The 27,919-nt window shown below is 45.5% G+C and overlaps 1 protein-coding gene across 1 annotated transcript; it reads right to left on the bottom strand.

The window, feature by feature from the left end:
- Nucleotides 1–511: 511 nt before the first annotated feature.
- SLC25A24 (solute carrier family 25 member 24) lies at nt 512–27,919 on the bottom strand. The gene is made up of 10 exons (XM_037050441.1): nt 27,577–27,919; nt 19,836–19,962; nt 16,541–16,628; nt 12,731–12,842; nt 11,744–11,902; nt 10,916–11,068; nt 9,610–9,717; nt 8,021–8,188; nt 4,623–4,773; nt 512–2,550 (listed from the first exon to the last, which is right to left on the bottom strand). The coding sequence occupies exons 1-10, from the start codon at nt 27,757–27,759 to the stop codon at nt 2,366–2,368; spliced, it is 1,434 nt and encodes a 477-aa protein (XP_036906336.1). The 5' UTR covers nt 27,760–27,919; the 3' UTR covers nt 512–2,365.

Here is a 27,919-nt window from a genome sequence, read left to right as displayed (position 1 = left end):
TCTGATGATGACGACGACGACGTGAGACGAGAAAATGCCTTACGTCGGGAACCTGCACCTTCTCCCTTAAAGGAAGCACGTTACCGCTCCCCACTGACGCTGACGTAGCTGAGTCGCCAGCGTCCACAGCGTCCACTCTCGCGGGTAGCGCGACTATGAAGTAAAAGCAGGGTGACTCGAACCCAAGCCCTGCCGGAGCCGACCCCCGCACTCACAGTCAAGCCAGCTGCGTAACTAACCGGGCACGTACGCAGCGTGGAGACGCTGACCAATGACCGGCTGAGTCACGTCCTGCGAGAAAGCGCGAGATGTCATCACACCCCGCGGAACCCAGTAGGTTTAAAACGCGTGATTTGCGTTTGGGATTTTCCATTTAATATTGTCGTACCACAGTGGCCCGCAGGTACAACAGAAAAGTATTATTCAAACCACTGGCAGTGACATAAATGGTATGACAGTCTTTTTTTTTTCGCTTTAGTTACACTATTTTTTTAAATGAGGAAACAAGTCATTTTAAAAACAAACATACACATTTTTAATATTCATGTAAAGTAAGGGTGTGTTCATGCCAGAAAACAGGGTTATCTTCAGCTCCCAGCTCTTTTCAAAAGATACAAAACCATTGTTTCAAAAGATACAAGATGCACAGATAATTCACATTCATTCCTTACAAATGTTAAACAGCCAACGATTTAAATTCATAAATTCATAATGAACAGCAACAATTCGTCAGTAGCTTGAGACTTCATTTGTTCACACCATAATTTTTAAAAGTAAAGAAAGAGTTAATCATGTACCTTAATATTGTCATTCATGTATTACTCCAAGTACAAACCACCCTAAAGATACAGTCCCGTGCTGATCACATGTATTACAAAAATACTGAGGCATCTATCAGGCAGGACTCATATAATGAAAACTGTATTTCGGAATACGTTTCACAAAGACGAGTCCAACATGTCTTCTTTGGTTCATAAAATATAAGAGGTAGATTGAAATAAAGTAAATGCCTACTATGTCACTAGATTTCCATTAAAATGTTGACAATTTATAGCAGGAATTGCTAGCAATCAAACGGAAGTTTAGAAACTAAATTTAAAAAGTGGTAAGAGTAATAACTTCAGCTAATAAATATTTTTCTAAGTCCCAATCACATAAATCAGAAAAGACAAGTTAACTACAAAAATGGCTTTGGTAAAATAAAAACATGCTATGATATTAAAAGTAAGTCTTCTACATCATAAAAACATGTTCTAAAACTTGGGGCAAGGGAGAATATGTGTGTGCTTAAAAATTGGGCCTTGCATTTAAATTGAAGTACCTAACGTGTAAGGCTAGGTTTGTGCTGCCCAAACAGAATCGCAGGTTCAAAGGAACGGAACTGTGAGGGGGAAAGAGAATGCCCTTCACCCATGATCCACACACTTCGTGTAATTAAGAAACTCCGGATTACCAAGAACAGCCTCCGGAAGCCTTCCTGATTAAAGTCTGATTCAAGTAAGAAACAGAACAAAGAAACAAGCTGCTCTCCCAAGGCTGATGTTAAAAAGCTGTTGTTTCCTGGTGCTTGTCGAATGCTGGGATAAACAAACAGAATCTCTCAAAGAAGTCACCTTGTGTCCGCAAGGTACCAGTAATCTACTCACGATCACTGTGTCACCCCAGGCACCAAATAACGATGCAAGGGAAGCAAAAGGGCCCACGGAAATACATCCTATGTCATCACTCCTCCTTATACAAAAATCATATAAATGGACTAGAGTTTTTACATCCCTTGAAATTCAGCCACTTATGTTCATTCTTATTCAGCTTAAAGAAAGATAGGGACATAAACCCTCTACTTATTTGCCTGCTGGAAGGTGTATTTTCATGCGACAATTCGATTGATGGCCCTATGAGGGAATATTAAGAAGTCTATAAAGACATTCAAAATACATAAAACAATTTACGTTTCAAGGTTTTCTGATCATGTTGTTTTTTAGAAGACTTCAGTATAAAGAAACTGGCATAAACTTGAACTGTTCAAAATAAAGATGAATGATTTATCATTCTATCATACAACACAAATTTAGTTCAAGGAGGTACATTTTTCAGATTTAGGATTCAGGGAAGAGATCTATAGAAAGGACTAATAAGAGATAAAATGTGATTCTTCTGGCCTTTTCAGAATTGTAGGAGTGTATCAAAGCTATGATTTTTTAAAAACACTTAGAGCCCAAATGTTTAAAGTGTTCCTTGATCAGCTCTTCCCTTTTGTGAAAAACCACGGCTTCATTCGCCATAGGCTGGCCATTCCAGGAGGAACAGTCACTCTGGAGATTAGAGAAAACCTCAGTAATCAGGCAAAAGCGAAACATCCAACACATCATTTCTGGGCCACTCCTAAAGTCTGTTTCATATTTTCATAAACCACGTAACTGATGCCCACGGCGGGGAGCACCTTCATGAAGTTTGGGGTGATGCCTCTGTAGAGTCCGGGAATGCCTTCTTTAGAAACAATCCGTCGAAAGAGGCCGACCATGTTCAGCTGCTGGGTCCCTTCTACCATGGCTGGGAAATAAAGAAGGAAGCCCAACTAATTGAATATTCAAGCGTGTTCTGTTCTCATCACTATACCTAATTATGACTCAGAATGACCCAGAAGGAAAAGATCAAAGTTATTCCAAGGGGGTCCAAGAAAGCACCCCTTTATATAATTCTCCTAAATGACAGTAATATCATCATTATTTATTTATTGAGTGATTACTATGGGGTAGATGTTGGGTTAATTACTTTATACACCCATCCTCCAAGATATGTATTACTAAACCCATTTTATAAATGAGAAACTGAGGCTCGGAAGGATGGAGAAATTCATCCTAATACACTCAGTTAACAGGTAGGGGAGTGGGGAGCTGCTGGTGATTCCGACTCCAGAACTCACCCCTTTCCACACCCCACACTCCGCCGTTTCCCCTCCTCCTCCTCCTTAACCACACCACATGCCAAAGAGTGAGCAGTTCCATCAGGGAGCTTAGAAAAGGGTAGAGTCCCTAGGCCTTGAACATGACCCCAACAGGCAGGAAAGGAAGGAGGCGGAACAAAGGCAGGGCAGGAACACACGTGTGCCGCGGGGATACCACTGGCAGCTGGACACGGGCAAGCGAGGTGTGTGGACACGGACAGGAAGCGAAGAAATTCAGTGGGGCCACATGATACGGGCTTTGCAGTTCCCACTAAGAGCTTTGGAACTTATTCTGAAGACACTGAAAAGGCACACAGATGTCTGGCAGGAGGCGAAGGATCAGACCTTGACTTTAGAAGCAACAAGGCTACCAACCACCCAAGGGACTTGAGTGGAGCCGGCAAAGAGGAGGGAAGGACTTGCTAGGTGATGGTTTGAACCGGACGGCCTGGGTTTGAAGCCTGACTCTACTATTTACAAAACACATGAACTTGCCCAAGTGACTTAATCTCTTTGGGCCCCAGCTACCCATCTGCAAAACCACGAAAATATTAGTATCACCCCCAAAAGATGGTTATGGTGGTTCAGCGAGAGCATGTCTTCCCGCCCCTCCAATGAGCCTGTTTTCTCCTGTGTAGGGGCCTTCGCATTCTCCTTCCCCAGCTGCAACGCTCTCATTCCCACCCAGCCCACCCCGCCCAGCTGACTCCCATGTGTCTTTGTGGCTTGGCTTAAATGACAACACTCTCCAGCTCCCAAGTTAGCTGACAGACCCTCTGTGCCCCTGACCAAGAGCAGGTGGCTTAATGAGGTTGTTTATTTGCTGGAATGCATGTCTTCTCCACTGGGCAGGGCAGGGACCACCTCTGACTTAGGGACGGGTCCCTAAGCATCTGGTGGGCTGTCCAGCACTAGGCAGTGGCTAAGGAAGTACTCTTACCCAAGGGTGGGCTGTTTGGCCAGGGGAGGGGTGGTCATTCTTGGAAGAGAGTTTGGGGATAGAGCTGCGGGTGCCCGGGGTATACTATTTAAAGAAATGACAGAGGGTGAGGTTGGCCAGGGAAAGAGCAAAAAAGAAAAGAAAGGCACAGAAAGTATACTTGAACATAGCAATAAAAGCCAGAAGAGAGAATCACAGAAGAGAGAATTTGTGGATGAGACAGCAGGAAGCCAGGAGGGCACAGCGGAATCAAAGTCAAGGGCAGAGACCGTGTCACTGGGACAGGCTCACAGGTCAGAAGCTGTAGGTCCCACGGTAATAAGCAATTCCACCAGCATCCACCAAGAAGCTGACAAACGCCAGGTGTTCTGCACATATTGCTGCTAATTCTTGCAACACCGCACAGTTTTCGTTCCCGTTTACAGACGAGAAAACGAAAACCCAAAGAGACTGTGCACAGGGATCTGAACCCACACTCATCTACACGCTACAGCTTCTGGACTCAGATCATGCGTTCGCAACACAGGCAAACAGACCCTCACTCTGCGTGTGCATAAAGCACAGGTACGCTATTGCAGTACACGTGCAGAGTGTCCACGGCACTAAAATTTCGTGCAGAGGGACTGGCCAGGAAAAGGCTTCGTAAGAAGTTTCCTTAGGGAGGCACTCGTGGCCGTGAGGTTGAGCTCTGTGACCTCAAAAAGCAAGGAGTACACCCTTCTTCCATGGAAAACCCACCTTGAGCCTGCATGCGCGTTCTCACCAAAGCCAGCGGGTAGCTGGCCAGCTGCCCACAGGTGCTGGACAGGGCGCCGCACCCCAGCAACACCGTGACTCCGGGGTTCACAGAGTCTTTGGCAAAATTTTCCAGCCAGTGGGCCTTCAAGAGCTGCCAGAGAAACAGAGAAGAAGGTAAATGGTGAACGGCTAACTTCATGACCACGTTCACTCCACATGGACATTTTCACAGCCACGCTCATCCTTGTGGGACACAGGCCCCCACCTTCCGCAGGATGGGGGGGGCGCCCTCCCAGGGGCGGCTGTGTGGCAGAGTCGTGGGGCAGCCACTGAGGACACAGACACGTGACGTCTGCACTGGTGGCCCATTTGCTTCCAAATAAACGTCAAGGTCCACAGCACCCCAATGGTTGGGCCTCAGGAACATTTTCTACAGTGAGTATTAATAAAAATAACATTCTACTACCAACTGCATCTGATTTTGTACTTGACACGTATGGTATTTCATTCAGTCCTTTGACAAAGCTCTGAGACGGAGTTACTCTTCTGATTTTAGAAATGAGAAAAATTAGTCTCAGGGTTGTTTTTTTTTAAAACAATGGTGCAGAATCAAGTGCAGAGATCTCCAAGCCATGCTTTCTTCCCTATTATTTTAGGTCCCGCTATTTCCATTAAAAAGCAATAATTGAGAGAAGTTATATGAAATATTTATGCTCATCCACTTTTAAAATATAAATATTTTAAGTATAAAATACACGCCAATAAGTGGGGAAAATTATACCTGGTTATGGTAGCCCAAGAATATTAATCCACTACCTAAAGCCACCTGCAAAATGCAGCCCCTATTCAAATCCCAGTGATATTTCATTACTATTTTTTTTATATTTTATTTATTTATCTTTAGAGGGGAAGGGAAGGAGAGAAATATCAATGTATGGTTGCCTCTCGTGAGTCCCCCGCTGGGGACTGGCCTGCAACCCAGGCATGTGCCCTGACTGGGAATCGAACTGATGACCCTTTGGTCCCTAGCCTGAGCTCAATCCACTGAGCTACACCAGCCAGGGCCAAATCCCAGTGATATTTCTTTGAGGAAACAGAAAACCATCTAAAATGTATAAGGAATCTCAAGGAGCCCTGATTAGCTAAAATAATCTTGAGAAAGAAGAATATAGTTGGAGGCCTCCCAGCAGCAGCCGGGACAGTGTGGCACCGGGACAGTGTGGCGCTGACACACAGGCGGACACTGAGGTCGGTGGGAGAAAACAGAGAGCCCAGAAGTGAGTTCTCGGAGGTGTGGCCAGACGATCCTCAACGGCGGTGCCAGGACTGCACACGAGGGAACGAAAAGTCTCTTCAACACACGGTGCTGGGAAAACCGGATATACACATGCAGAAGAAACTGGACCCTTATCTTACTCCACATATAAAAATTAACCCAAAATGGATTAAAGACCTAAACATAAGACCTAACACTTATTAAAACTGCTTGGGGCGGGGGGGGAAACAAGGTAAAATCTTGAGAACATCTGGCAGTATTTCTTGGATATAACACCAAAAGCACAAGCAACAAAAGCAAAAACAGACAGTGGACTTCATGGGCTTTGAAACTTCTGGGCAGCAAAGGAAACAACTGACGGAATGAAAAGGCAACCTGCCGAGTGGACAACACAGCACCAGCCACACACCTGAGGGCGGTTGGTGTCCAAATCATTTCAAGGCACCCCACAATTCAACAACCATTAACAAGACAGGCAAAGGGCCTGCTTAGGCATTTCTCCAAAGAAGATATAGAAGTGGACAGTCAGCACGTGGAAAGATGACCAATATCACTTACCACCAAAGAAATAAAAATCTAAAGCACAAAGATACCGCCTCATACCTCATAGGATGGCCACTATCTTAAAAATAAACAAACAAGCAAACAACTCCCCCCCCGCCAAGAAAAAGAAAAACCAAAACCCAGAAACTCATGAGTGTTGACAAGGACTCAGGGAAACTGGAGGGAACTCCTGCCCACCGAAAGGACGCGGCTGGTGTGGAAGCAGCCGGACGGTTTCTCGCTAAGCAGCCCATCGCCATCTGACACAGCAGTTCTACCCCTAGGTTCATACCCAGAGGAGTGGGAAATAGAGACTCAGACACCGGCCTCCGATGGTCACTGCAGCACCAGTCACAAGAGCCAGAGGCAGGAAACAAGCCAAGTGCCCATCAAGAGACGCGTGCACAAATACAGTGCAGCGCAGCGTGCAATGGAATCCTGTTCAGCCGTGCAGAGGAATGAAGCTCCCAGACAGGCGACCACATGGATGAACCCTGCAAACATCACGCTAAGTGAAATAAGCCAGGAAAGGAAAAGGACAAATACTGTATGATGCCACCTGTGCGCAGGAACTAGACCGGGCAAATTCACCGAGAGAGAAAGTAGATTAGAGGTAACCAGGGCCTGAGGGGGAGAAAGAGTGGGGAGTTATTTCTTTATAGTTATAATAGAGTTTATGTTTCAGGTGGTAAATAAAAAAGTTTTTGGAAATAATGGTGGTGATTGTACAACACTGTGAATGTGATTAATGTCCCTGAAGGGTACCCTTAAAAAGGGTTAAAATGGCAAATTTTGTTATAGACATATAAAACAATTTTCAAAAATTAACAATGTCAAACACCAAAAGCTATTGAACTGTATATTTAAATGAATGAGATATATGCTATGCAAGCTACAGCTTCATAAAGCTGTTTTTAAACAACGGTCAAGCCCTCTCAAAAAAGTTTCATCACACACTCCTCCGCTGCCTCAACTATCAGGGGATCCCTCCCTAATGTGTCCGGACTCACCGCACCCCCAGCACAACTGACCACACTATACCCTAACGGTCTGCCCTCCCCACCAGCCCGTCACCACGGCCTTCTCCCAATCCGCAGACGCAGGGCCTCCCCCAGTGGCCGGCACGCGGCGCGTGCTCAACGTCCACCAGGCTCATACATCACTCAGTGGCCTAGATGGCACAGCTGATTTCATCCCCTGCACCAGCAGGGACTCTCTCCCACCCACATCCCTCTCTCGGCTTTATCAGAGTTGGATACAAACAAATCAATGTGTCATGTTCGCTTACTTCCTCTCCCCTCCCCCCCCAAAAAAGTCCTTAGTACCATCTTCTAAGTTGAACAACTATCTCTGACAATGAGTCCACTCTCTTCATTAGTAAAAATAATTTGCAGAGAAATCTAATACAAAACTGACCACAAGCATGTGGGATCTCATATTCAAGATACTGTAAAGAAAAGATAACACCCTTGAATCTACTTTTGGTCCAAAACTGTCCCCTGGTGTATACATATTCCTTCATGAACAGTAGGAGCTACTTAACTACACTTTCAGATTCAAAAGATAGCCAGGAACTCACCTCATACACAGCAAGATCTATACCTGCGTAAGGTATGATGCCCAGTAAATTGGGAATATAACCTTTGTAAAAAGCTCCCACGCCTTCACGTTTCAAAATCTTCTTGGCACAATCGAACAGTCCAGAGTACTGTCCAGTTTTGCCTACGGCCAGCCTGGTTTTCAAAACCTGGGTGGGAAAGACAGAACAGAACACAGCAGCTCGCGTCAGATCCGTCACCAGGAAATTCCAGGAAACAACCACCTCGCACATATTGTCACTCAAACGACTGTCCAGTGTGTCCATGTGTTCTCTCTCACACGTTACCTCTCCCGAGAGGCTAGGACAAGAGCCAAAAGGAGCCACTTACTGCAAAGAGGACCTGGAAGAGGGCAGTGGCACAGGAAATAGGGGAAGGCTACCCTACTGATGTCGCTACAAAATGGACTGGTGGCCAGCCACCAACAGCTTACAGCACAAGTGACTGAAGATCATCAGGGAGGGAAATGGGAGAGTGAGAGGCGACTCCGGTGGTAGGGGGTGGGCAGCAGAGAGGGGGGCAGGCGGTGCCGCTGGCTGAGATGAGCAACAAAGGGGGAGCACCGGGCACGGACTTGGGTGCTGCTTTCAGGGCCCTGTGGACCAGTCACATTAAGATGGTGTCAAGGACAGCCATGGCAATGAGCATAACACGGGGGTGAATTAACACGGCAAATACCGCCTGGGGCTCATCGGTCATTGAAAAAACCAACTGTCGTACCAATAAAAATCTACCCATCTACAGTATTATTTCTGCTCTAACGTGGGAGCTGGCAAACCTTTTCTGTAAAGGCCAGTTGGTACGTATTTCCATCTTTGCGAGCTTGAAATACCGGGCCTCTGTTGTACAGAGATTTGGAAGAGGGGCTGGCTAACCACCTTTGAAAAGTGTAAACGCTATTCTCAACTCAAGGGCTCTACAGAACAGCCCACAGGTCCATGGTTTGCCAACCCATGCTCTGATCAAAGGGTGTCTAGGCAGAACTGCCGCCACCCATCAGATGCTGAGTCCCATTATGGACTCTATGGCACCGAAATCTTTGGAGAGGAACAGGTGTTATCATTCTTACCAACAGTGGGGCGGCCAGCCTCATGGTGGCCCTCAGTGATCCCTGCTTCCTGACATGCTCACCCGTGCACTCCCCTCCCACACTCCCCCAGGGGTGTTCTGCATGACCAACAGCGTACAGCACAAGTGACTGAAGATCGCAGCTTCCATCCTGAGTGCTACCCCCCTGCCCCTCCCCTCAGAGCGCCAGTCTGGGGAAACTGTGCTGGGAGGATACTCAAGCAGCCTGCGCAGACGCCCGTACAATGTCTTGGGCCATCAGCCAGGAGGGCGGAGCCTTGGCAGTGACCACGCCCTGGCCAACACCTGGACAGCAGCCTATGAGAATGCCGGGGGGCCACGGGCTCTCAGCTCAGCCACTCCCGGGTTCCTGAGCCACAGAAACTGAGAGATAACAAGTCCTCATCGTCTTAAACTGTTCATTTGGAGAATACTTGTCACACAGCGATGGATCACGAACACAAAAACCGTTAACGCCGACAGACCTCAGGTTGGCACGTACCTCCATGGGGTAAATGAACGTCTGTGCAGTTGCTCCAGCCATGGAACCAGAGACAAACCTCTCAAAGGTTCCTACTTTCTGTCCTTCCTCAGTAAGCATCTTCTTGTACTGTGTAAAGAGGTTTTAAAGGCACATGAATATTTGCTATGGACAGAGCTATGTGCCCACACTCGCAAATTCCTGTGTCGAAGCTGCAACCCCCAATGCGAAGATACTTGAAGGGGAGGCCTTTGGGAGGCAGTAACTAGGGTTAGAGGAGGTCACGGGGGTGGGGCCCTCATGACAAGATTAGTGTCCTTATAAGAAGAAACATCAGAGAGTTCTCTCTCTCTCCCTCTCTCCACATACATGCACGGAGGAAGGGCCATGCGCACACATCGCGCCAGGGCGGTCCCCTGAAGGCAGGGAAGACAGTCCTCACCAAAAACCAACCGGGTCAACGCCTTGCTGTTGGACTCCCCAGCTCCAGAACTGTGAGAAATCAATTTCTGCTGTTCGAACCAACCACTCTACAAACTGTGGTTACAGCCGCCCAAGCTGACTAAGGCAGCGGTATCACAGTACAAATCAGCTCCTAGAAATCAATTACCTGACTGTGTGATTATGTTTCTCAAAATGCATACACTGCATTAGTGGTGCTTAGCAGAAAAGCGAGGCTTAAGTGCTCACACGTTCAGTTTACTGGAGAGTGGTTTTCAGGTTAGACCCCCTCAGAACACAGGTGCTGCCAGAGGACCCAGCTGTTCTGTTTACACAGGTGCTGCCAGAGGGGACCCAGCTGCTTTGCTGCCAAACAGAAGAACAGCATTCTTCCCCAGATGCACAGAAAATACGGGCTTAGCAAAGGGTTCACGATTTTTGAATACTTGCCCCATGGTTTTTCTTCTGGAAGAGGAGGTTATTTTCATTGGTNTTAGACCCCCTCAGAACACAGGTGCTGCCGGAGGACCCAGCTGTTCTGTTCACACAGGTGCTGCCGGGGGACCCAGCTGTTCTGTTTACACAGGTGCTGCCCGGGGACCCAGCTGTTCTGTTTACACAGGTGCTGCCAGAGGGGACCCAGCTGCTTTGCTGCCAAACAGAAGAACAGCATTCTTCCCCAGATGCACAGAAAATACGGGCTTAGCAAAGGGTTCACGATTTTTGAATACTTGCCCCATGGTTTTTCTTCTGGAAGAAGAGGTTATTTTCATTGGTATGAATGAAACTGTTAACTAAGTGCCAAACATTAACAACTCAGAAAAAGAGTTCCTGTAGGTGATCCATATGATCACACTGTCTCCAACAACACAGCAAGAGCAGCTACCTGTTCATATGCCCAGAACTTGACAGCCGTCTCGGGGGCAATTTTGATGACGTTTGTGCCGTTTCCTCTCCAAAGGGAGCGGACGCCTCCTTCTTTCACCATCTGCCGGAAGCCACTGTACATGTTCATTTTGTCCGATTTTGAACCATGGACCTGAAAGCAAAAGTAAAATGCTAGAAAATACTGACGACGTGTTATTGTTACTCTTTCTAAAGAAACAGCGCAAACCACTCTCTTTTCTCCGGTACTGCAAGAAGACGTATTTGAGAATAGCATACAGGAGGCCGAGAACGTGTCAAATATATAAATAAATATAAATAATTGAAGGAGAACCCTACCACAGTGACTGGGTATATTAAACACTGAAACAGCCACAGAACGCCATAGACTGAAAGTTCATCACACACACACACACACACACACGCCAATGGTCCAAGGTTTGGCCACACACTGAAATACTTCCGTGGGCTGAATTTAGGGGTGAGAGCACTATGACAGATGCTTTTTGAAGGTAGGAAGGACTACCATGGAGAGCTTTTTTTTTTTAAGATTTCATTTATTTATCTTTTAGAGAGGAAGGAAAGGAGAGGAGAGAAATATCAATGTACAGTTGCCTCTCATGAGTCCCCTACTGGGAACCGGCCTGCAACCCAGGTATGTGCCCTGACTGGGAATCGAACCACGATCGTGTGGTTCGCAGGCCCACGCTCAATCCACTGAGCTACACCAGCCAGGGCCACGGAGAGCTTTTTAACCGTTTTGGGGGTGCCATACTTCTCGTGGTCTGAGGGTATTCAGGACAAACAGACGCAAGGTCAGGGCGCTCACCTGCATCATGACTTTGAGGCGGTCCAAGGGCGCAGTGCTGGTGCGGGAGACAGCCCCGGCAACGCCTCCGGCCAGCAGCTGCCTCCACCACTGCCCTGACTTCTTCTCATCTTCCGTGAACTCATCCGGAATAGTCAGGCTATCTCCTATGTCAATGCCCTGTCAAGAGGAAGAAAAGGATCCTCAGGTTCCTTCCATTAAAGACAGGTTGTTCCAGCAAGCCTGTTTCAGAGAAGCGTGTTATTCTACCGTTCAGATCAGCTTCATCCCCAAGAGGCCAGCACCCAGAGCCAGCCGGTCACAGGGATGGCTATACACTGCTGCTTCCCGCCATGTGTGGTGCCAGTTTACACGTGACGAACAGTATTTACAGGTTTACCAAACCAGCAATCACAACTTTCTTTTTTGATAGATTCTGAGTGACTGTCTCCTCCTGGCCTAAGTCTGAATGAAAGGGCAACAGTTTAATTCTTTTCAGCTAGAGAAAGAAAACGAATCCACCAATTCTCCAAAGACACACCTTTTGTTTTGAAATTGTGTCTATGTTATACTTTGTACCATGACAGATGCTTTAGGGATGCAAATAAAAATGAAATTAAAACAAGGTATGTGAATACCCCTCACTTTATTTCCTAAATGGACTATCTATGAGTATTTTTATAAATCTGATTTGTCGTTTAAAACATGCAAAAGAGGCCATATAAAACCTAGCTAACATGAGGGATTGTTGAAATGATCTGCCCTCCAATCTCTTCTAAAACTTGTAAGAGAGTCCAAGCGTAGCCTGGGAGAAACAAAGTTCTATAATGGTGATAGTTTTACCACCTCACAGTGAGAATCTGATACACGTGCCACAGAATAAGCAGAGCTGTACCAGTTCAGGAGCCCTGGGCACCCTGAGCTGTAAATATTACAGTGTTCTCGGGCGCTGACTCCACCCACAGCTGACAGCCGCAAATAATGAACGAACTTATAAAGCATACTTACAGTAGAGTGTTTCCAGAAACGGACAATTTCCTCGATGTCTGCGACAGGATTAAATAAGAAGTAGTCCCTCCATTCATTCCAGTCCACTGTCATTGTCCCGTCGGCATCGATGCTGGGAAGAGAGGGAAGAAGAAAAGCAGCAGCAGGTAACTAAAAGAACACAGCAAAGTGTGTACATTAACATTACGGCTACGCTGCAGGATCCATTTCTTTTCCAACTTCATAGTCTTACTAAAGTTTAAAAACCCTAATTCAAAGTAGGTTGCTGGAAATGGCCGCACACACTCGATGGTCTGTTACACCGTTTTAATTGTTTACTTTAAAAGTGTGCCCCAGAACTACAGAGAGATCTCACCAAAGACTACCTTCGGTGCTCTGACAAACTCTGAGTCAGTGAGAGCTGTCCAGCACAAAACCTGGAACGCAAAACACGGGGAGGCAGCAATGAATGGTTTACGACCCATTTTTTCCTGCACCTGCTCCGGAAGGTACTTCCTAGTGTTCTGTTATAACACTTGGATGTGATTTGGGAAGATACTCAAATACACTCTCGATTTCCTTCTCCAGCTTTCTCTAAGCTAAGAAAATTAGCAGTGATCACTAGAACCAGATCCATTATTTGTAGGTCTGTTCTTTGATGGTTTGTTTATAAGAACCACCTAGGAGTAAAATTTCCTTAAGGGCAAAATTTTTGATCCCTGATACAATACCTTTATTTAGGAACTACTGGCTATTTCTTCTGGATTTAATTTTAGCAACTTATATTTTTTGAAACTCTTCTCTTTCATATGTTCTCAAATTCACTGGCATAAAATTATTTATAATATTTGACTATCTTTTTAAAATTTCTGACACATCTACATACAACTGGACCTCATTTATTTGTAAGTCATTTCTCTCTTTCCTCCACCCATCTGTCCAGAAGCTTCTTCCAGACAGTCAGCATTTGGCTTTGTTGTTCCCATTACTGTATCTTTGCTTTCTGTTTCCAATGCTGTCTTTATCTCCTCCTTTATACCTTCTGAGAGACTATTCCAGTTTCTCCCCTTAACTTAGCACATGAACTTCCAGGCTTCACTCTCATCTAGTACAAAGTTTAAGCCTACGAAAGTCCCCCTAAGTACCCCTTAGCTATAGCTCACCAGTCACAATGTGGGACATTTTCATTTCTGCATGTCCACATATAATTTCCTCTTTGAGCCATAAATTATTGAGATGTATATGTCATTTCAAAAGCCGCTAGAACTTTCATAACTTGTTCCTGTTGCTGACTTCTAAACTAACGCATAGTCATCAAAGAAGGTGGTCTTTGTAATACCAATTTTTGAAATATGTTAAGCCACACTTCATGGTCTACTGTGAAATCAATTTTTATACATGTTTTATGCATGTAAGAAAAAAATTTTTTCTAACTTTTTGGTGCAAGGTTCTATTGTATGACCATGAAATCAAGGTTCTTATTTTCTAAAATCCTTTCTGTCTTGACTAAGTTTTTTCTCTACTTACCTATCAAATACGGAACTATGTACGTTGACACCTCTGACTAGTATAATGGATTTGTCAGTTTATCCCTGGAATAATAATCAATGGGCTTAAAACTGTTATGTCTTTGTGGTGAATTTTAAAATGTGATGACACCCTATTTGCATTAATCTGAAATTATAATTTTTCCATTATAATATTATCTGATATTAATTTAGCTACCCCAGATTTTTTTTGTTTAGCTTTTTCTTTCATCTGACAATCTTCGTCTCTGACAAAACTTTTTTAAGTTTTACTTATAATCTTATTTGGTATTAATTTAGCAACCACAGCTGAGTGAGAAAAAAAACAGACACCAAGGCCACACATTCTACAGTCCCACTTATATGAAATGTCCAGAACAGACAAACCCGTAGAGACAGAAGGTCAGTGGCTGTCAGGGGCCGGCAGTGGGTGAGGGGGGAATGACTGACCGTGGGCGCAGGGTTACTGTCCGGGTGATGAAAGTGTCCCCAAATTAGAGACCAGTGAAGGTGGCACAACTCTGTGAATACACTTTAAAACTCAATGAACTGTACAATTTAAAAGAGTGAATTTAACGGTATGTGAATTGTATATCGATAAAGTTGTCATATAATATGTATGTAAATAATTATATAGCCACATTTTTTTAGTTGAGATCACCTAATGGGGATGATCAAAAAAATTGTTATTGCTCTGAGAGAGAGAGAGAGAGAGAGAGAAACATCAATTTGTTGTTCCCCTTATTGATGCATTCATCGGTGAATTCTTGCATGTGCCCTGGCCAGGATTGAACATGCAACCTTGGCATATTGGGACAGCACTCTTTAACCAAATGAACCACCCGGCCAGGGCCCATGTCGCCACTTTTAAATATCCATCCCTCTCTCTGCATTACCGGTGATCTATTCTAGAGCTTGGACTTGGCATTTGCATCATCCTTAAAGCTGTCGAAAGGAATCCAAGAACATGATTTCTGCCCTAAGAGCAAAACCAAAAATGCCCTCACTTTCCTGGAAGAATGTGCCTTTCAAAGCAGAATACTGCATGTTCCCCCATCCCACTGTCAAAAGGCTGTTTATCTGCTTTCCACAGTTTAACTTTTCATTTCCTCAGGAAAGCCTTTCTCCCCAGCGTTAACAAGGGTGAGCCCACACTCAGCCCCTCGACCTGGGCCGTCCTACCCAAGTGCTGCTTATAAAACAAATTCAGAAGACACAGAATGGGGGAGGATGCCACAGGCACAAACTCAAAAGGAGATGAACCCTACAATCAACCCCCCTGAGAAGGAACTTTTTAGATAATGTCGAAGGCCAAAAACATTCACAAAAACATTAGTCTAATGTCACCGCCCTTTCTTGTTTTCTGACGTTGTAGAAAAAAATTAGCCCCCACAGTATATTCATAACGAATGAGTTTTCGAGGCACTTAGATTTCAGAGATTATTGTTCTATCCTGTGAAATAAAACAATTAAGTCTGTAAAGATCTGACCTATCAAATAGGTGAGCCAATTATCCGAGAAATGATGTCCCATTTAGTACCTCCGTTTTCTGAGAGTTTACGTGGTGTTTCTTTGTCAGTCAGCTGGAAGAACGTTAGAATTGCCCTCTTATCCAGTCCTGTGTAGGTTAAGTTATGTGATGAATCTACTAGGCTCCTCCCCTTAAAGCAATGAGTCTGCTGTCAGATTAGGAATGAAATGGGAACCTGAACACTAACACTCCTAACGTCTCTACGGATTTGACACCTGGACAGTCCACTGCCCCTGCAGGGCTTGCAAAAGAGTCCTGTCTTTCTCTTATATGTGGAATCTAAATAAACAAAACACAACAGAAACAGACTCGTAGGAACAGAGCCCAAAGCGGTGGCTACCAGAAGGGAGCAGGTGGAAGGTGAGTGACAAGGTGGAGGGGAACAGAGTTGACAATACTGTGAAGAGTTTGCGTGCTGACAGACAACAACCAGAATTTGTGAGGTGGCCACACCGTGAGGTACGAAGATGCTGAACCCCTATAATGTGCACCTGAAACTGAAAGAAGATAGTATGACCACTGTGCTTAAATAAAATAACACAGTTTAAAGTTAAAGAAGGAAGAGTCCTGTCTGAGCCCACACTTCCTGCCTCAGATGTCTGCGTGCCTACAAAATGAAAAGGAGGACAAAGGGCAGAAGGAGGCTAACTGTGCACAGGGGGCAATGGTGAGGGGCCGGGACGCGTTCCCACCACACTGGCAAACATGGCTCTCAAATGCAGGGCGTGAGGACGGGAGTCAGAAGCTCGGCTGTCAATCAGCTGAAGGGCTTACCTTTGAAGAATCACCTCTGCCTGCTTTTCAGAAATAGTCAGACCTAGTATCTGGAGGGACTGAACAATTTCAGAGGCCTCGATTTTTCCTGTAAAAAAAAATGAAAAGAGTATAAACTCAGACTCAGAACTGTCAGGACCTTAGAAATCATGAATTTCAAATCCCTCATTTTATCATGGAAAGCCTTGAACTGATTAAGGTAAAATTGTACGTGTAGGGGAGTATTAGGTTCACTTGAGTATGTACTGCAATGCCAACTCAAAATTTAACACATTTAACACCTACACACACATTGTTTCACCCGGAAATAACAACAGCCTGGTAAGTAAACAATGACATGCCATCTGAAGAAGAACAGACTGAGAGCTTTGATGGCCTTACCGAGGAATAGCAGAAAGAAGCCGCAGAACTAAGATTCAAATCTCAGATTCAAGTTCAAGACACTTGAACTTGGAGTCAGGTGGGTACTGGAACTGTCAGTGGGGAGCACTTTGTGAAATGTGTGATGGTCTGACCACTCAGGTGCCACAAACTAACACAAAATAATATTGGGGGGAAGATGCCTGGGCTCTGAAGTAATTTCAAATAAGCTAGGATTTATTCATTGTAATAGGATGCATTTCTACATCTTAATAAATGACTGGGCCTTTATTATGCATAAAGATTTATTGCACCAGGTTAAAAGGAAGTAGAAAATGACTAAATGAAGCCAAAGAGAAATGTGGCAATAGAAATCAAAGAGAGTGGGGACAGTAGGATGATGACAGCTGGAAAAGTATTATTATTACAAGAGAAGTTAGAGCATGCTTGTACACAGAAGAAGAACCAGAAGAGAAACTGTAAGTGATGTGAGTGACAGTGCATGTCCTTCAAGGGGCTTGTAGCTGCATGGTGATCCTGAGACGAAGAGGCATGAGATACACAAGACAGAGTGAGGGAGGCTCCGATGCCAACCCGCATCATGGCAAAGTTCACCAAGAAAAGAGGAAGACAAAAATCACCATGAGCAGGGGAAGGAATGACTTAATGTAAGGAAAGGACTTTGAAGCAATGACAGGATTCGCAGTGAATTCTCTTGTGCAGAGCAAAGGAACAGAGAGTCTGGACAATATAAGGACAGTTCGAGGCCTCCGCGTCTTACCCATGAAATTCCCTAAATAACAGTCTGAATATCGTACTCTTAAAGAGACACACTTGAGCCCCATCATTCACAGCAGTTATGTTCTACAAGGTCACTGCTAACCTGAATTCACGAAAACTGATCCATTGTTCCTACAGGAAATAAGGGGGTAGGTTCCTAGGAGTCTCTGGTCACGTTTTCATCACCCAATGAACACACACCCTTGTTTTACATGTGTTTCTGTTTAAAGACACCTTGCATAATATACATTATGGATTCACTGACCTGGAACTCACAGTCAGTGAGTTGCCTGAATGAAGGCAACTTCATTGCCTTCTAACTGTTGCCTGAATGAAGCTTACCTAACACGTGTGTTTATTTCCTAGGGCACATCCTGGCCTTCTTGCATGTAGCAATGCTAGACAGCACTACGCTTGAGAGCCATGTCAAAGGGCAAAATCGCCAACCAAAAGCCCAAAAATGCACAAAACATGGCACTAAGTAGACTGAGGAAGGACACCGAGAAGGATCCTATTTAAAGGATGAAAGCTAAAGCCAGAAAGCAGAGCATCTCCCTGCTCTATTTTGGCTACAAATGAGCATGTTAAGCATCTAAAATGTCTCACTGCCCTGCGCTTGTCTGTGAATGTCGGTGAAAGTGCTACAGGCGCAGATTCGGGGGTTACCTTTCAGGGTTGAATTTTAGCAAGCCGGCCAATTCTCAAGCACAAAACCCACGAGTAATGGGGCCAGAGGGCATACGCTTGGCTTTAAGGAAGTGTGATAAACAAAATGATACACCCATCATGAGAAATTGTTTTAAAATACACAAACAAGATAAATTAAGAAGTGGTATCTTCTGCGAATGCATCACAAAATCTTGATGTATCTCCTCTGAAATGGACAACCAGTCAGCGCACTACTGAGCACGGGAGTGGCTGACCTCCACTTATCTGGCCCAAGTACCGCCTCCCATCCACCGTCTGCATCAACACTACCCAGACAGTCTGACCTCTGCCGCTGACCTGGAGAGGGTCCGCAGCAGGAAGAATATGTACTGGGGAGGAGTGGAGCTGACTGCAAGCACTGAATTTTGCCAGAGGAACTGACTGAGGCCAGCCTTGGGGGCACAGGATGTAAGGATTATGGGAGGCGGCAAGCGGTCCAGTAGCATGACTTGCCCCCATAGACACAGCTCTTCCAGGTGGAGTCACAGACCTGAGTGGTCTTCAAAACCACCCCAAGGGTTTCCTTGTTTGCAGGAACCGGCCTTGAATTGAATTGAAAATAATGTGTATCCCACTCATTTATGCATTCATTGATTGATCCTTGTATGCGCCCTGATCAGGAATCAAACCCGCAATCTTGGTGTATCGGAATGATGCTCTAACCAACTGAGCTACTGCCAGGGACTATGGTGGCTCTTATCTTTTTTTTCTACACAAATTAGACTCCTAACTCCAAGGAGTCTATTAATCTAAATTGAGAAACCATAATTCCAATCAGAAGATACATATTTAAATGTCTCTCTGCTATTTTTTTCTAATTTTCAGGGTCAAAGAATATCTTCTCTAAGGTAAGTCTTTCAAAAAGACTACCAAATGGCCCTGGCTGCTGTAGCTCAGTGGATTGAGCACGGGCCTGCAAACCACACAACTGCGGTTCGATTCCCAGTCAGGGTACATGCCTGGGTTGCAGGCTGGTTCCCAGCGGGTGATTCACAAGAGGCAACCTTACATTGATATTTCTCTCCTTCTCTCCTTCCCTTCCCCTCTAAAGATAAATAAATAAAATCTTTTTTTAAAAAAGGACTACCAAATGTAAAATAATCTACAAATTTTTTAAATTTCGATTATGTAATATTTATGCCTAAATATGCAAGAAAACTAAATCTCTTTTGTCCAGAGAGCAAAGAAACATAATTCTCTTCAACTCATAGTTTTAAGTCAAATCAGCCTATGGTTTTGTAGTTAACATTTTACAAACAGTCTAAACTCACAGTTTTTTAATTAATTGGACAAAAAAACAAGTTTTCTCTACTAAAAAACATAAAGTCCATATAAAAATCACACTACTAAGAAAACAAGTATTAACACTGGTGATAACTGTCATGTAAAAGAAGAAAGACTAAATACACATTGCTGTAGACTCTTGGAAATAGAAGTGCTTTCTCACCATCATTGTTTTTGTCCAAACTATTAAATGCCAATTTCATTTTTTTCTCATGGTCTTTAAGGTACTTCAAAAATTCTTCAAAGTCCAGCTTTCCATCTCTGTTGATATCACCAGTAGTAAAAATTTTCTACAAAAGAAAAAAACAAATATTTGAATATGGGTTAAAACACTAGAGTTATTTGTTCACACACTTCAAGTAGCTCAGCTGTTTTCCAGAAAGACATGTATTCCACAGATGCCAAGACACAAGATAAACACTTCAGATTTAAATATCTAAAACAGTGTTTTCCCCTGGGAGTTCCAAAATTAAATAATCTCTTCCTAAAGGTGATGCTTATAAAAAGCCATCTTATCAAACCATCTCTACGAGCATAAATCATGGTTCCTGTGAAAGAGATCAAAGTTATGGTATTTGATATTACATGGGAGCCCTCTTCCACTGTCCCCCAAAATGCACACCTTCTGCCTCCAATCACCCCCTCAGAGCTTACAGAATCTACCGGTTTCATGTCATGCTCTTCTGGGAAGATAACGCCTCAGTGTGTCCAGATGGGGTAATGGTCAGACCTCCAGGCTCTGGACTCAGAGAGAAAAAGGCCTGAAACTCATGAGACGCAACCAAAGCTTAGAGGGAAATTTCTCGAAATGAATGAAGAATTAAGATGAAGAGTAAAAAGTAACCATAAAGAAAACAAATATACCATGAAGAGGACCACCAATACCAAAAGGTGGCTCTTTAGGGGGAAAAAAAAAAACCACAGTAAAACCGATATACCCTTGAATATTGGCGAGCAACCGATGTCAGAATGCAACAAGGAAAATCAGGAGGTAGACAGTAAAAATACTATGAACAACTTTTGTCATAAAGTGTGAAAATCGAGCTAAAGTAGACAAATTCCTACAGAAAGAGAATTTATCAAAAATCACTGGAAAATCTAAGTAGTCCTGTAAGTATTAAGGGAATTTCTTCTGTAATTTTAAAACATTCCCCAAAAAGAAAATTTTAACAAGGTCATTAGTGAGAAAGATGCAAAAAATCCTACAACAGTTAGGAAAATCAAATAAAATCTAACAATATATAAAGTGGATAATATTATAGGTAAAATGTATAATACCACATATAATATGTGATATAACAATATATAAAATGGAATATATAGGTGATGAATGTATTCCATTAATGCCAGGTTAGGTAATGAGTAACATTTAAAAAGAAAAAAAAACTTGTAATTTACACATTAACAAAATTAAAATGCCATATGATCATCTTAATAAATGCAGAAAATATCTGACGGATTCAACATCATTCATGATTAAAAACTCCCAGAAATCTAGCAACAGAGCAGTGCTTCCATAATCGGATAAAAGGTATCTGCAAAGATTTCTAGCCTTTTCGTTAAATGGCCGAGAGCAGGAATCTGTTATCCTGCAACCAAAATAGCCCTGATTCAAATACCATCAGTTATTATTTGCAGTTTTGAAAGCAAATACATATGTACTGTCACTGAAAAAACAAGTATCGCTGAAGTTAATGCTTCCAAATTAGATTGAGGGCGGTTTTCATCTGGGAATTATTTCCTGATTACTCAACACATATAGAATATTTCAATCCAAAAAAAACTACCACAGCATTCTGGGGTGTGCCATTCACATACTGCCGTTTCATCTAAGAAATTTATATTTTGATCAACATAAATATTAGCAAACAACAATGACTTTGGAAATTACAAGTTGAAGGACATCCTCAAAGTGGGGCAGATGCGTTTTCGGCCTAGGTGCCCACCTAGGCTACTAACGACAGGTGAGGACATTGAACAAGGTGACCCCAAAACAAGGCAAATTGAGAGCAATTTGGGTTTTTTTAATGGAAAAAACTGAAAAAAAATGTTTGAGGAAAGTTAGCTGTGTTGAATTATTCTTAATACAGTACCATTGATAATCAATCAGAAGTCTACAGGTGGGCGGGCCCAGGTGAAGCTCCGGAACGTGTAAACGAGGCTGCACCCCTCTCTGCCTGAGGCCTCTCCTGGGCTCCCAGCCCAAACATCTCTCTGAACTCAGCCCCACCAAGGCCCAACTTCCCTTCTTCCTGGGGGGACATGACGCCTATGTCCTTCGGGTCTTCCTGAAGCTCAGTGATGTCCAGGATCCCGTCTTCATTTTGGTCCAGGAGCCAAGAGATCTTCGTAGAGGGCGTCCATCAGGGACGTCTGGCAGGCAGCACCGGGGGTCCACAGCGCCGCCCCCGAGTCTCCCGCAGGTGGAAGTGATGGGAAGGAGGGACATCTCTGCCCCCCACACCCCCCACGTGTCCCGCTAGCAGAGACCGAAGATGGCAGCATCCCCAGAGGCACCGAAGACAAAGTGTGTCCCCGAGATAAGTGTGGGAAGGGGAGGGTGCGTCGCAACGGCTCCAGGCAGAGGCACGTGGTGCTCCTGGTGGGGGGCCCCCTGCTCGGAGCTGGTGGCCCTGGTTCCAGCTGCGCTCCCAGGGGAGCGGGTCAGGAGCCCTGGCTTCTGCCCCACTGCAGGGGAGGCCTAGCAGGGACCGCTCGTGTCCTTTCCCCCAAGACTTCCAGCACGACCTTTGCACGGGGCTGTCTCTAAAGGCGGGGCTTCTTTTTAGAGGAAAGTGGGGAGAGGAGGGCTGGCACCCGGACTGTGGGCACCACCACTGGTAGCGAGGTCCCGGAGTCTTTTCAAAGTGGTTCGTCACACCTTCCTAAGAAGTCTCTTCGGAGGTGGAGGCCCTTGAGGACCGTGCCAGTGAAAACTGGGAATTAGGAACCTAAAGAAAATGCACCCACTGGGCCTTTCCTTCTGTGATGTCACCTCCCCCAACTCACCTTCAACCCCAGGTCTTCATGGTGCGCCCCCTACCCACCCCCGACATCACAGCAGGGCCAGACGAAGCCACTCTGATCACCTAGTCCCAGCTCCAGGCTCCCAGGTGCAGGCCTGGGAGGAAAACCTCAAAGCAGGCAGCAATCAAGTCAGCAGCGGTCCCAGAGAGAAGTCAGGAGACCCTCATAAACAATGCCCGTGACTCGGGACCCACGACGGAGGACCTGGCTTCCCTGAGCATATATACCTGTGGCCCCCATCTGCCCCACGGCAGATGTAGAAGAATCCACCTATGAGGGTTTCACAACAAAAACCCCACTTCTGTGTAATTTATTTTCCTAAATGTGGAGCGTTCTTTTTTAAAAAGTTTAATGTCAACATTCACGTAAAGCCACAAGAACACGCAACCATTGCTGGTGGGAATGCAAAATGGTGCAGCCAGTTTGGAAGACACTTTGGGGGGGAAGAAAGAAAAAGCAAAAAAAAGGGAGACCTTTCGGCAGTGTCTTGTAAAGCTAAACACACACCATACCGTCCAGCAATCACCACCCTTGGTATCTACCTGCAGGAGCTGAAACTTCTGGGACTTAGGTCTACACAAAACACGCACACGGATGTTTATAGCGGCTTTACTCACAGCTGCCAAAACTTAGAAGCAACCGAGATGCCCTTCAGTAAGTGATGGGTATGTACACTGTGGCCTATGCAGATAATGGAATATCAATCAGGGCTACAGAGAAATGAGCTATCAAACCATTAATTAAAAAAAAAAAAAAACACGGAAGACACTTAAATGCCTTATTACGAAGCGAAAGAAGCCAGTCTGAAAAGGCGACATCCTCTATGATTCCAGCTATCTGACATCCTGGAGAAGGCAAGACTGTGAAGGCAGTGAAAAGGTCAGCGGGTGCCAGAGGTCAGGGCTCCGGGAAGGATGATGTGTCAAGGATGCCTCATCAGTTGTAACGAACGTGCCAAGTCTGGTGCCAGGTGTTGATAATTCAGGAATCTACTCACAGGGATGTAAGAGCAGGAGGGGCGTGGGAAATCTCTAGGTTTTCCTTTTATTTTTGCCGTGAGCCTAAAGTTGCTCCAAAAAGTAAATCATTTTTTTAATCCATAAGGAAAATGTAATCCAGCCCTTATCTGTTAGTTCTTGCTCTGCTGACTCATGTCAAGCACTGACAACATTAGGAGGACCATTACGTGTCCTTGAGGTGTCCTGGGGTTTGCCTCTAGGAGGAGGTTGAGCCATGGTTAGTCATCAGCCCTACTGTGGGCTTTGCAACAAACGTGTTCCCCCCCACCGCCCCACCGAGCCACTAAGCAGGGGCACCTGTCTGATGCTGTCTCACAAGACGTGCTGTGGCCCAGTCAAGGATGAATTCTCCCACAAGAGAGACGTGCACAGTCCCCAGGTAAGGTCCTTCCTTGCACGCTGCAGAGAACGCAGGTAATCACTGAGTCACAGAAGCCTGGCACCCGGCCAGGGCACAGGAGTGCCTAGGACCAAGTAGAAAAGACGGAAGTCACAGCCGGGGTAATGAGGGCTTTATAGCACCAAGAAGGGGAAGCAAAACAGTCTCATCACCACACCTGAGACTCTTCGGGCGCTTTGAGCCACCTCCCTTCTTGCCCATGGTACCCCTCGCCTGTGATGCCACGTCTCGCCTAAGAAAGCTCCAGTCAGGGCTCATGCCTATGAAAACGTGGCAAACCACTCGGTTTTAAAATTGCCTATACTGTACTTTCCCGGGCTTGCTTTTTAAATCAGCCCTCCCTGAACCTGGGTACAGAAATACCTTCACTCTCTACAAAACCTGTGTCCCTTTCCGCTCCACATGTTAATACAAGAGTTGCCACTTTTAGATGCCAAGATATGAGAAGGAAGCAAAATATCTATAAAATTCTACTGAGCGATATTTGGCAGATGGATGCCACCCTTTGGGATTCAGTACGTGCAGTAAATCAGAGACCCATGTTCGGCTGGGCGCCTTCACTGGGAAGAAGGGATGAGCCCAGGGAGCCAGGAAGGAGAAGCAAGGGCAGTCCCCTGACCCTCACTCCTTGTGACCCACTGGGAAACGTTCTGCTTCCTGTTCCCACACCTCTGGGCTCCGCAGGGTTCGTCTGTGGGCCCCAAGCAGGATACACTCTTGCCCGGGAGTCTAGCAAGGGATCACGGAACTACAAGCTCCAACTGCCACCAGGACACTTGGAGTTCCTTGGGTCCAGGGACCCACGGGCAAGAAAAGAAGGCACCGGCTCAGTAGGACGGGGTACACCAACCCTGTAAGACAGGTGCCGGTGTTACGAGGGGGCTGAGGCTAGAAAGACCGTTTCGTTTTGTTTTCTGGGGGGATTTTTTTAAATGGTCCAACACTAGCTGGTAACTAGGAGAACTAAGATTTCAACCCACGCAGTTTGGCTAGATTGTCCTCATTTTCTTCCAAGCTTATCTGTAAACGTAAAAAGACGTTCGTCTGGCAAAACTACGGAGGCAAGAGAAAGCACGGCAGCAGTGGAAGAAAAGGCAGAGCGCAGAGGGCGGTTAGGGCAGTGAAGATGCTCTGGGGACACTGGGATGGCGGGTACCAGTCATCACCCTCTCGTCCAAACCCGCAGAATGCATGGCACCCAGAGTGAACCTGAAATAAACTACAGACTTCGGGTGACGATGACGTATAAAATGAAGGTTCACCCTTGGCTGAAAAAAAAGTACTCCTCTGGTGAGTGACATTGACAATGGGGGAGGCAGTGGGGGGGGGCAGGAAGTGTGTGGGGGCATCTCCATGCCTTCCTCTCAATTTTATTGTAAACCTAAAACTTCTACAAAAAAGTCTTTTTTAATCTTTTTAAATGTTTTTATTTATTTATTTTTAGAGAGAGGGGAAGGGAAGGAGAAAAGAGTGGGAGAGAAACATCAATGTGTGGTTGACTCTCATGTGCCCCCTACTGGGGACCTGGCCTGCAACCCAGGCATGTGCCCTGACTGGGAATCGAACCAGCGACCCTTTGCTTCACAGGCCCGAGCTCAATCCACACCATCCAGAGCAGTCTTTTTTAATATAAAAAAGCTACTTATCTTATTTTATCCAGCATTTCTAGGTACTTTTCAACAGGTAAATTTTGGTTACCTTTTCCTACATATGTTGGGAATAAAAGCATATTTATGTATATATGTACAAAATATATATTATAGTGATAAACATATGCCATTCTGTTCTATGTGTTTGCATATACACAGTTTTATACAACTTATCTGATATTTGTTCTTATATAAATTTTGAAAAAATACAGGCAGTTTTTATTCTCTCTCAATCAAGCTACACAGAGGTTTGTCTATTTTACTCATGTTTTTAAAGAACTAACCCTCCCCCCAAAAAAGCACATGGTTAAATAATTCATGGGTCAAAGATGGAATCATATTGGAAAAACTAGAAAATACTAGCAACTATCTAGCAACAAAAGCACAAACTTGGAGGGTGCTGCTAAAAAAAGCAATCAGCCCTGGCTGGTGCAGCTCAGTGGATCAAGCACAGGCCTGCGAACCACACGATCAAGGTTCGATTCCCAGTCAGGGCACACGCCTGGGTTGCGGGCCAGTTCCCAGCAGGGGACTCACCAGAGGCAACCATACATTGATGTTTCTCTCCCTCTCTCTTTCCCTTCCCCTCTAAAGATAAATAAATAAAATCTTAAAAAAATAAAAAGGCAATCAAATGGGGTATTGTAGCTCAAAATTAATGAATCAAGCATTTAACACAAGAAATTAGAAAAAGAGCAAAGGAGTAAACCCAAAGTAGAAGAAAATAAACAGAGATTAAGAGAAGAAAATAAAAGACAAGACGCGAAAGGAACCAGGAATGAAATAGGAAACGTAACTACAAATCCAGTCAGAACTTTTTAAAAATCGTAAGTGAGGTTTTAAGGACCTCAGACAAAATGGACCGTCTCCTAAGAATTGTACCTTTCTAAATCGGACTCAAGAAGAAAACAGTAACCAGAAGAGTCTGGTCTCCATTACAGACATTGAATGAATGAGTAGCTTAAATTACAGAACTACAAAACAGTTGGCTCTTGCAGCTAAATCCCTCTCCCTCCCAGGTTTCAGCGACACTGGAGAGATTCCAAATACCTCCTCCCTGCTGGGGGTGGAGGGGAGGGGGGCTGAACTTCAGCCACACAATTAAAATGACTCAGAGACCTGGAAATGGCTGAGACCCGCCAACCCTCCCGGTCAATTTCTGGACTTGGTGAAGAAGGTGAGTCAATGGAACGTCGCCTCTCCTCCTCCAGAGGAAGTTGGGAAAACGTAAGCCTGGACTTCGAATAGATCTGAAAGGGCAGGCGAAACTAGCTGGTGCAACACAGCAGCTTGGAAGAGAGAACTTCGTGTGAGTGTTTTACGGCACTTGGGGCCCACGAGACCTGACAGCCAATAAGTTCAAGTTTGATTAAATGCGTTTAACTGTGAAGGCTCAGAGCTAAAAATAAACAAACAAACAAATAAATAAATAAACAAATGTGAACTTTCTAAATGTTTGCAAAGGCTCAGAGCTAAACAAACAACAGCTCGATCAAAAGTTTGCAAAGGCGCACAAAGGCAGGTAAAGGCCCCGGGAGGCGCTCAGACCAGAAGCACCGCGCTCCGGTGGGCAAGTGTTCGCCGCGCTGATTTTATCAGGGAAAACACACTGGGCCTTTCAGAGCTCGCCGCGTCTCTGTTTGACATGACACGCGGCCGCGCGCCCGATCCCGAGCATCGGAACCGTTCGCCACTGGATGCCCAGCCCCTCCTCCTTCCCGGCCGAGCGCAGCCGCCGCCCTGCGAGATGGCAGCGCCCCAGCGCCCGCAGCCCTCCCTGCGCCGGGGCCGCGCCCAGCTGCCACCTACCTCCTCGGCGTCCTGGCCCAGGGGGATGCCCAGGTTCCGAAGCCCCTCCTGCAGTTCGCCGATGTCCACCACGCCGTCCCCGTTGCGGTCCAGCTGCTGGAACAGGGTCTGGTAGCGCGTCGGCGGCTCCGCGTCCTGGCAGGCCGCCGCGGGCAGCACGAAGCCTCGCAGCCAGCGCAGCATGGTCCCGGAGGCGCAGGGCGGCGAGGCCGGGGGAAGTCACCGGGAGAGCTCGTGCCACGGCCGCAGGTCTGGCTGCCAGGGCCCAGCCTGTGGTGGACGCAGCAGCGGGGACCCCACCCAAGCCCGACGGGGAGTGCAGGGAGGGGCGGCCGATGCGGGC

The sequence above is a fragment of the Sturnira hondurensis genome, unplaced genomic scaffold (genome assembly GCF_014824575.4).
Source record: "Sturnira hondurensis isolate 20B ecotype Veracruz unplaced genomic scaffold, ASM1482457v3 Scaffold0006799, whole genome shotgun sequence".
NCBI lineage: Eukaryota > Metazoa > Chordata > Mammalia > Chiroptera > Phyllostomidae > Sturnira > Sturnira hondurensis.
The sequence above is the reverse complement of the archived record's forward strand: the minus strand, read 5'-3'. Positions and strand labels throughout refer to the sequence as shown.

What these genes read in the sequence shown, in the direction of transcription:
- SLC25A24 (XM_037050441.1), bottom strand. Translation starts at nt 27,759, where the DNA reads ATGCTGCGCTGGCTGCGAGGCTTCGTGCTGCCCGCGGCGGCCTGCCAG. An exon ending in GCCTCAAAGTCATGATGCAG is followed by an intron (nt 11,069 to 11,743) that starts GTGAGCGCCCTG and finishes TTTTGCTTTCAG; the next exon opens with GTCCATGGTTCAAAATCGGA. An exon ending in AGTTCTGGGCATATGAACAG is followed by an intron (nt 9,718 to 10,915) that starts GTAGCTGCTCTT and finishes CTCTTTACACAG; the next exon opens with TACAAGAAGATGCTTACTGA.